We start from the raw sequence: 9,749 nt of genomic DNA on the forward strand, positions 1-9,749 counted from the left end.
TGGTTTCCTGTTTAATCTAGCAACCATTTACAAATATTTCTTATCAGCAAGTATTTTATAACGATTCTGTGTAGAGAGTAGAACTGAAATCTAACAAAATTTGTGTTTCCATTGAGATCGTCTTACTACCAATAAATATTTTTATATATTTTTATTGGTTCAAAATTTGCAACTTAACAATGCCGAATTATACGTTTCCATATACAAGTCGATGCATTAGCTGTGGCGTCGCAGTTTCCACAAAAGGATGCCTATTCAAAGTTTCTCAAAACGAGGTTCAGGACAAACTGAATTCTTGTGGCTTGGAGGACGTTACCTCAAATGCTCCGACCTCAAAAATAAGCAATCTTCGAAAACGGCATAGTCAAATAAAAAGGAAAAGGAATAGTTCTCACAGAAAGCTAATTAATGGCTTTAAAAGGTCTCTAGCATCTACGAAAAAACCATTCACTCCGTTTGTAAAGAAACAAATTTTATTGATGTCTTCAGAGCCCTTTCTCTATAAGGCTGTCATTCTAAGAGAGATGATCAGGTTAGGAAGAAAACCGAATCGAAAGTTCGAAAAGGCTGCGATAAATGCTGTAATTCAGTAATGTAAGTAATTATAATGCAATTAAAACTTATTATAGCGGAAACTTTTATTCTTAGGCATCTGACGTACGATATTGGAACCGCATTCCAACCTTGCATAGTAGAGATGAAAGATGTAACAGAGGCGCCTTCTTTTGAGAACAAAGTACCCATCATTGGAATCATTTGCAATGAATGAATGAATGAAATGGGAACCTCCAGAAGAAGAATCAATGGAAATTTAAGTCTTTCATCAGAATCATTGACTCTTATAAATAAAATATTTATTGAGCTATTGTCTTATACTGTGTACAAGAGTTTTCAATTAAATTGAATAGGAAAATAAAGACCTGTGTGAGGTATATTTACATTGTAAATACCAGAAAAGGCAGCTTATTGTAAATTATTATCATTATTATCACATGGCAAAATCTGTATGATTACAGCATAACGTATTTTTCAAATTAAGTATTGGAACTATTACTGCAATTGTTTCCCTCAATCCGCCGATTGAGCTCAGCATCAAACTCAGCATCGTTGAAGCCGATGTTTCGACGGAAGAACTCATCGAGTATTTTAGCTTGGCACTGGCCTACCTCCATCGCGGCTCGCCAATCCGCGACATTCTGAGGAATTTTCTGACCCTCCATCTTAGCATACACCGGTTCCAGGGGACAGTTGTAATGACGCGAGTCGGCCCTCACGTTCCTGGCCGTGTTGATTACATGGTAGCACACGGCACACTCGAACTTCTCAAAGAGAGATGCTCCCGGAGATGAATCACCCATGTGGTACTGGCGCGTGACAAGGTTGTGGAGCAGCTTTTTGTTGGAAATGGGGTTGCGCCGATTTAGTTTGTGTTGGCGGTACGAATCGTACAGCTCTTGGTTATCCGCCAACTTATTGAGATACTTTACCAATGCCTGGGGATTTTGAAAGTCGTTTACAAAAATTGCAGATTTATTATTCGGTTCCCAGTCCTGCAATGTTTGTAGAATGTAATTTGAAATTGTGAAAATTATATTTGGAATATGAACTTACTTTTATGGTGGGTGAGCCAAAGTAAATTGGAATTACTCCCATTATCAAAGGACGCCAAAACTTTTCGGTAATATAATCCGGACAGGCAGCGTTCTCAATGGCAATCATGAACTTGTATTCGGACAGGAAACGAAGCAACTCCGGTGAATATAGATTATTCAAGTAATCCTTCTGCAAGCTAAAACAAAATCAATAGACATTGAACAATTTTTACGATTCGATTGCAAATTAAATATTAGTTTTTCCCAGCTCGACATGAATTGCATCTGCATTTTCCGCTGCTATCTTGGTCAGAATAGTTGGAACTATTTTGAGACTCCATTATTGAATCGTCATCACAGAAAGTAGGTTCTTGTACATTGTTATGATTTCCCTGATGACAGCAGCATTCTCTGGGTGCGATTCGTTGGTTAGAAACGTTGCCCATTTGAGGATTGCAATGGCGACACGGCAGGGAGCCGTACAACTGCACCCAGCACTCTGCACAACAGATCTTGGGAAGCTCGTTGGCACTTGGTGATGTCATGATGGCAAAGGAATTTTAGAAGGATAGTGTTCCAAGTGATGTAGTATGTGTGTTTGATATGAGTGAGTAAAATGTTTGCGATTATAAATAGGACACAAATGGAGTAGCCTACTTGCCTCTCTGGCAGATCTCTGTTCCGCAGGCAGCTGCCGTAGGAATCGATCGGAAGATGTTTCATCAGTTCCTTTACGTAGTCCTCTCTTCCAGACATCGTGTCGCAGTCGCTTTGGAGGAACACCACCGATGTGGGTGGACGGTATCCGTACCTCGACTTGCCGCCAAACGTAACGTAGTAATCCTTCGAGGTGAGCGCCTCGCCACTGGGCAAGTACATCGTAGTCAGCGGCAAGTTGCTGTAGCGGCTAAACGTGGATGTGAAGTGGAAGTGGCGAAGGAACTCTTTATTGGACACAAAAGGGGTGTTCCTTGGTGATTCTTCATGCAGCAGGGCCCAGACTTGGTGCTTGCTCCGAGGCAGGGGAAAGTCTCCCGTCTTTATGTTTGAGCCGTAAAACAGGACGCCCTGTGAAAAATTTAAGAGACTCCATTATTCTTATATCAAATTACAGTGAATCTACAATTACATATCTTACTGAAGCAAGCGAATTTATCTGTAGTTCTATGCATTTCTCAGTTAGAATCAGTCTAAGCTATGTTTTTACATTATTCACAGAACAATGGCACAGTATATCAAATAATTTGAGCCCTACATTATTATTATCCCCAATCCAATTCTTATCATTTCTGCCGGATGTGAAACAAAAAGAAATCTAGACTTTTGGCATTTGAAACGAACCCGGGCCAATGGACGGCGGCTCCGCTTGTTGGTGATGCGGCAAGTATGAATTCCGCACTGGCGCTGCTCGTCGTAATTCCAGGACATATCCCTGGACCACCAGACCAGCTCCACAGGACTGTTGAACTGGGTGTTGTCGAAGATCATCATATTTTCCGACCAGAAGAACAATACGGTCGCCCCAACCAGTAGCAGCGCAACCAGTGCAATCCCGTAACGTTGTGCCAGTCGCATGATTATCTTTGCAGTTCTTAGTAGCTAGATAATCAAAATTATTCGCTGCACAACTTCGAAAAGATTCAAAAAGCCGGTGCGCCGCAATTTCGCTCGAGTGCCCCAATTTCAACTGTCAGTCGTCAGCTGATTTAGCTCCGATGCAGTGTTGGGTAACGTGTGTATTTTGGAGACACGACTTGCACGATACGATTGTATGCCATGGAATTGAATTAACATTTTTATTTAAAAAATAAAAGAGTTTTATATAAATGTTTAATATAATTAAAAACCTATAATTATAATTCAACTTAAATTTCCTTTTAATTTTATATTTTTTGTTCTAGATTTTAAAATTAGATTAAATAAATAAACTAAGCATATACCACTATTTTTATTTTCTGTTAAAATTAATGACTTACATATTTTAATTTCGAGCAGCATCGAGCGCTTGACCGTTTCCAGCCCTGGCCAGCTGCCATCCAGTCCGCCGCTGTTTTACAACACTGCACTTCGTCATAATATTGTTCCACTTACAATTGCTCAATTAAGCGACCGCAGAAGCAACAGAAACACGCATAGATCGAACGAAATGTGCCCATTCCAAGGCTAGAGAACAGCCAACCAAAGTGGACTTATTGCGGAGCGACCAAAATGCAACATCTGGCAAGAAAGGCAGACGAGCGAAGGTAGAAAACAAACATTGACATAACACGTCAACGATTGGGAGCAGGTGAACCACCGGGGAAACCATACGGTGCGGCACTCTAAACGCAGAGCATGTGTTATGGCCACGACAAGATCCGCCGGAGGTGCCGCCACGTCCGTTGATACTGGACCGGCAGCAGGGAACTCGGGTATCAGAAAGCTATCGACGGCTAGTGGCGGTGGAGTCGCCGGAGGAGTGGCGCCCAGCTGGCAGAGCTGCTACTACTGCACCCGGGAGCACTTCAAGAGCATCAGCGACTTCGTCAAGTGAGTGCCGTCCAAATCTTTCCATATATTAGAACTTTGAGCAGCCTTACGAGTCAATACCATTTTTATCTTAACTTTATATGCATGTATGAGTTGAAACGATAAATGCCAGGTAAATTGCACAGACAGGTAGAAATAATTAAAATTGTATAGCTACAGACGAACTCACAAACGAGATGTAACGTTGAGATTTTCCAAAAGTGCGACCGAAAAACAATATAACTTCTTTCTGTGTAACTATGTAATTTTAAAGATAATTGAATGGGTTGCAAATTCAATTGGAATTTAGTAGAATATTGAATCATTAATGTTACTCAGATCTTTTAAAGCTGTTTTAATAAATGCTCTCATTACGCATTACAGTCACCTGCGAAATCGTCACTGTACCCGGGAGGGTGGCTCATTCGTGTGCCGCTATGGCTTCAATGGAGTATGTGCCTCGCTTCCACTGGACGGAGTCTCAGATCGCGACTACGACGCCCACGTCGCCAAGTACCATGTCAATCAGCACACGCGCGAAATGCCTCCCGAATGGGGAGTCTACTCGGCAGCCCAAAACCTGCCAGCGGTGCTCAACGATCCCTCGCGAGGAAAGCAGAGCAATTTGTTTACCAAAAAGTGGGGCGAGCATTTTGTGGAACGGAGTCATGTGCCTCCATCACCCCGATTGCCAGATATAACCCATGCGGATTTTTCCGTGTATCTGGGCAGCATAGGGAAGCGATATCGTTGGCATGAGCGGCGGCAGCAGCAACTGGAGCGTGATAAACCGCTGGAGAATGGAGCACAAGGAGCACCTGGACCGGGAAGTGGTGGTCAGACACCAACACACTTGAGTTCTGTGCCCGAGATCTTTCTGAAATCGCAGCTGCAGCTTCATCACCCGGCAACCTTTAAACAGGTATTTCCTAATTACATGCAAACATCGGCTTCCAGTCCGGAAAGTCATCAGCAAACTGGGCGTCAGCTGCAGGAACAGCTGAGTCACTACCTGGACATGGTGGAAGTTAAAATAGCGCAACAGGTATCGCAGAAATCGGCTGCGTTCTTTCATGCCATGACCACGCAGCATGCGATCTTGGCTGAGATGGAGCAGGCGGCAGACCAAGTACGTCAGTTGAGGGCAGCTCTGGCCGAACTCCACAGCCACTCGGTTGTAGACAGCTTCAAAGTGCTGCGTTTCGCCCAAAGAAGACAGCACTATAACCTCACACTAGATAAACTCCGACTGATGGCCACCGTACACAAGACGCAACCGATGCTGCAGCTCCTACTGGGCACCCAGGACTATGTGGCAGCATTGGATTTGATAGGCACCACGCAGGAAATACTTTCCGCCGAACTCCTTGGCATTCACTGCTTTAAGCACCTGCCAATGCAGCTCAGTGAAATGGAAAAGCTTATTGACAAAATGCTTACCACGGAATTCGAACGCTATGCTGCTGCCGATCTAAATCGACCGTTAACGGATGCCCTCCGGGAAACCGACAGCGTTTGCGCCGAGGAGGATAAACTCGTAGCTATTGTGATGGGCCTGTTGCGCAAGCAGAACTTCTCCTTTGTCCAGGCTTACCAACAAGAAGCCATTGCCACCATTCGAGCCATCATAAAACAGCTTCTGATTGAGGTGTTGGCGCGGAGTGACAGCGATCAGGAGATCAGTTTAACGGGCCACGGAGAGCAGGCTTTAGAGCTCACCCTTCCCGAATGGATTGCTCTGCTCCAGCGTTCCAGCCAAGCTTTGGTTTCCATTCTCGAAAGAATCAAAACTGTAGTCGGTATAATGCAGCAAACAGCGGACGCAGCTGTGGGAGCCCAGGACGCAGTGAATCTGATAGATTCAGAAGCCTTTTTGAGTCCTGGACACCATGAGCAACTAAAAAACCAATTGCAACAACTCCTTCAAGCCGTCTGCCACTACTGCCATGAGCGTTGTGCCAACATTGTGTCCCCTCAGAGCCTGGAAAGGAGCTCAGCTAGTGAGCAAGAGCTTTTCCAACTGTCTGAGATTGTGGATCAGTTTGGCGAGACAACAAGGAGCATTTGTGGAGTGGCCAGTGTGCCCCTCCAGCTGGCCCTCAAAGTCCAAGCCTCCCGATACGCTCAACGATTCCATTCCGAACGAAAGCAGAAGTTGTCCTTACTCCTGGATCAGGAGCGATGGCGCCAAGTAGACATTCCCCACGAGTTTCAAAGAATAATCGAACGTATGGCCGCCGGGGACTATGCCAAACCGGAGATGGGCAATCTGATAAGCAATGGAACAGGCAACCCAGTGCTCTTGGTGGAAGGAAAACAACCGTACACGTTGGTCAGCGCTTCCCTAATGCTCATCCGAATGTTGTATGAGTACGGTTGTAGTGCTCATCGGTTGCCATTGTTAGCCAGCTATCACGCCAGGAATGTGGTGGACCTGCTGCGCTGCTTCAACTCAAGAAGCTGCCAACTGATTATCGGAGCAGGAGCAATGCGAGTGGCTGGGCTAAAAACCATAACGAGCACCAACCTGGCTCTGGTTTCGCGAGCACTGCAACTAGTTCTTTGGCTACTGCCCAAACTTAAAGAGCATTTCCAAGCGATGAGCGGATACGAAACCATCGAGCGGGACTACCAAGGTCACATCAAGGAGATCGAGAATAAGATACACGGAATTGTATCCGAGAGATTGGCAGCTCAACTGGATGCCTGGGAAGCCAGACCACCTATACCTTCTCAGACATTCCGTCACATCTCGCGTCACCTGGTGAAACTTCACGAGGCCATCGCCGGTGTGCTGCCGGAGGCACAGATACACGAAATCTACGGCGTTGTTCATCGAAACTTTAAAGACAAGCTGCGGGAACAACTGCTCAAGTTGAATGTGAACAACAATGGGGGTCCGCAGCACGGGGTGGTGACATCAGAGCTGACCTTCTACATGGAGACGCTGCGCACACTGAAAGCCCTGCCCGCCGAGCAGCTAGACAACGGGATTCTGGAGGAGATCTGGCTCTACTGAGCATTCCGAAGTATTCCATATGGTTGCCGCGGAAATCCTCCGACCGCCCAGCCTAGTTCGTCAACATTGTTTGTTATCCTTGTTTTATTTATACAATAGCGATTGTCACGTCCATTCAGTCTATCTTGTTTGCCACTGTACATTGCTTGTACTTTTATGTTCCGCCCTATAGCAAAAGAAAATTGGAAATGTATCTCTTTTGTTGCGTACTTTTTTAACACTTAAGCTTAAAGTCAGTGAAAGGCTTATGATTAAAGAACAGAAAATAATCAAAAAATTGCAATGCGTACAATTCAATGGCGGTAAAAGATTCACTTGTTCCTTTTCTAGTATTATTATGATCGTTAGCTGGATTTCTCATCGAAATGGTTATAGATTATTTTTATTTAAATGTTTAATCAGATGACAACCAATAAATAAAGGAAATCCAAAACCAAAGTTATTATTATGTATATTCAAATGCATGCCACTTAGGGGTGAAACTAACGGTCAGTTTGATATCGGCCAGAGTTGCCACTGTGTCGCAGTTGCCAGTAGCAACCGTTTTAAGTGCAAAACAAACCGCAGTATTTAGTTAATTCCCTTTTCCTGCGATGCGCTTGCCGCTAATCTTTCACAGCCTGCACCAGCGTCTTCAAAAAATGTTTGTAAAGAAAAACGAGGGCGGCGATAATGCCACGCCCAGCATTCAGGACATCGCCGGTCGACTGGCGGAGGAGCAGCAGCGACTTCGACAACTGGAGGCCACAACGACTCCCAAAGAGCGGACAGTTCTTGTCTTGGGAAGCAAGTGTGTGGTAAGCAATGGATGCAACTTATAAAACAACTTAAAATTATATTTCGAAACATCTAAATACCCTTCCTAAAATGTAGGACTGAAACAATATATGTATATAGAGGAAAATAATTCGAAATAAACTAATTTTATAAAAGGTCTTTAAAACAAACAAGCCATTTACATATCTTACAACTTTAAATATTTTCATATCAAAAATATTGTATTTTTTAATATTTAAGGGCAAGACGACGGCCATTAATAAGTTTTTTGATCGCGAGGAACATGCAACGCGTCCAACTCTAGCACTGGAGTACAGCTTTGGACGACGGATTGGCAGCGGAAAGTCACCGCAGGTGATGAATGTTTGGGAACTGGGCTCCCTGGACAATGCAGAGCAATTGCTGGAAGTACCCATGCGGACACATGGTCTGCAGCAACTAGCCGTCGTCCTAATGCTAGATCTCTCCCAGCCACAGCGATTTTGGACGGACTTGGAGTGCGCATACAAGGGACTGAGGGATACGGCGCAACAGATGATGGAAAAGGTAACACCAGAGCTCAGGGAAATCCTCGAACAACGAACAGTGGAGCGAGTGGGTCAGCAAAACAAAGATGTGGAGAAACTAGACCCACTGCCCTTTCCAGTGATTATTGTCGGTGGGAAGTACGATGTGTTTTCTGGTTTCGATCCTGTTATCAGGAAGCACACCTGTCGCTGCTTGCGATCAATGGCCCACCTCATAGGTGGCGCATTGCTGTTCTATTCCCAGAAGATGCCCAAGCTGGCCAAGGTCCTGAGGGACACCATCAACCACTTGGGATTTGGCAGTCCTGCTCATCCATTCCGCTCCCATGTCCTGGACTTCAATGAACCACTGTGCATTTGGTTTGGAACGGACAGTTGGTCGAAAATTGGTGATACTGGCGCCCAAAGTGTGGAGCGAATCGGAGCCACATTCGGAGTGGAAGTACCCCAGCTGCAGCTGGAGAAGCAGAAGCTACAAGAAACCACCGATCCGGCCAAGGACCCAGGTTTCAAGGAGTCCCTCATCGATGAGATGCGATCGCAGAAAAACGAGGAACTGGCAGGATTAATGAGGGATGTCCTGCTGCGCGGAAAGTTCGAAAGTGTTCAAACTTAATAAGCTGTTGGAATTATGCAATGTGTACCTCAAAGTATTATAATAAATCCAAAACTAAACTGTCATTAGATATTGTAAATTAGATACCTCTAAATGTATATTCAGAAAGCTGTACTTTTAGTGTCAGGAGCTCATTTTAGGTCTAAAAGTAGAAATTCAAAAAACTCAGCATTCATTACCACAGCCTTAAGCCTTAGTCAAAAAATATGCCCCAACCTGTCGCTTCCAAGGCTCGTGTCATAAAAATTCTGAATCGAATTGGAGCCCGAGGCATTCTAACCGAAGTCCGTGTGCAGCTGGTCGATCAACCCAAGATGCAATTCATGCGAACAGTCAAGGGACCTGTGCGCCTGGGAGATATCGTGGATTTCGAGGACACTGAGTTGACCTGGCAATCTTCGAGCAGGAGCAACAGCAACTTTGAAGGTATATGCTAAAAATTCACGAAGATCCTAGGAACTAATGAATTGAATGAATGCTGAGCGCCATTTAAATAAAATGGAGAAAAAAGACCATATAGTAAAAGAACCACTGCTTTAATCTTGTTCTATTAAATTAAGTATTATTATGTATTATTTTTATTACCTAATTGCGAAAATCAGTTTAAAACGATTTTAAAATAGCTACTTTTCAATTAACCGGTAAACTTTAAACTAAGGGTAGCACAATTGCACAGGGTGGCAACGCCATGTCAGGGATGCAGGCTGGCG

The 9,749-nt window shown here is 44.3% G+C and overlaps 5 protein-coding genes across 5 annotated transcripts; 4 read left to right on the plus strand and 1 right to left on the minus strand.

The window, feature by feature from the left end:
* The first annotated feature begins 24 nt into the window (after positions 1-24).
* On the plus strand, positions 25-866 carry LOC27206676. Its single transcript, XM_016182482.3, has 2 exons — positions 25-594; positions 649-866. The coding sequence occupies exon 1, from the start codon at positions 180-182 to the stop codon at positions 591-593; it is 414 nt and encodes a 137-aa protein (XP_016024311.1). The 5' UTR covers positions 25-179; the 3' UTR covers position 594; positions 649-866.
* On the minus strand, positions 833-3,310 carry LOC6731628 (alpha-(1,3)-fucosyltransferase B). Its single transcript, XM_016178587.3, has 4 exons — positions 2,934-3,310; positions 2,254-2,660; positions 1,612-1,789; positions 833-1,550 (listed from the first exon to the last, which is right to left on the minus strand). The coding sequence occupies exons 1-4, from the start codon at positions 3,165-3,167 to the stop codon at positions 1,035-1,037; spliced, it is 1,335 nt and encodes a 444-aa protein (XP_016024312.1). The 5' UTR covers positions 3,168-3,310; the 3' UTR covers positions 833-1,034.
* A 315-nt stretch (positions 3,311-3,625) lies between these two features.
* LOC6731629 (vacuolar protein sorting-associated protein 54) lies at positions 3,626-7,396 on the plus strand. Its single transcript, XM_002078733.3, has 2 exons — positions 3,626-4,121; positions 4,485-7,396. The coding sequence occupies exons 1-2, from the start codon at positions 3,934-3,936 to the stop codon at positions 7,117-7,119; spliced, it is 2,823 nt and encodes a 940-aa protein (XP_002078769.2). The 5' UTR covers positions 3,626-3,933; the 3' UTR covers positions 7,120-7,396.
* Positions 7,397-7,653: 257 nt separating this feature from the next.
* LOC6731631 (cytoplasmic dynein 2 light intermediate chain 1) lies at positions 7,654-9,104 on the plus strand. The gene is made up of 2 exons (XM_002078735.4): positions 7,654-7,916; positions 8,137-9,104. The coding sequence occupies exons 1-2, from the start codon at positions 7,713-7,715 to the stop codon at positions 9,037-9,039; spliced, it is 1,107 nt and encodes a 368-aa protein (XP_002078771.1). The 5' UTR covers positions 7,654-7,712; the 3' UTR covers positions 9,040-9,104.
* Positions 9,105-9,118: 14 nt separating this feature from the next.
* LOC6731632 (40S ribosomal protein S28) lies at positions 9,119-9,611 on the plus strand. Its single transcript, XM_002078736.4, has one exon. It carries the CDS (start codon positions 9,246-9,248, stop codon positions 9,474-9,476), a length of 231 nt encoding a protein of 76 aa, XP_002078772.1. The 5' UTR covers positions 9,119-9,245; the 3' UTR covers positions 9,477-9,611.
* Positions 9,612-9,749: the final 138 nt, after the last annotated feature.

The sequence above is a fragment of the Drosophila simulans genome, chromosome 2L (genome assembly GCF_016746395.2).
Source record: "Drosophila simulans strain w501 chromosome 2L, Prin_Dsim_3.1, whole genome shotgun sequence".
Classification (NCBI taxonomy): Eukaryota; Metazoa; Arthropoda; class Insecta; order Diptera; family Drosophilidae; genus Drosophila; species Drosophila simulans.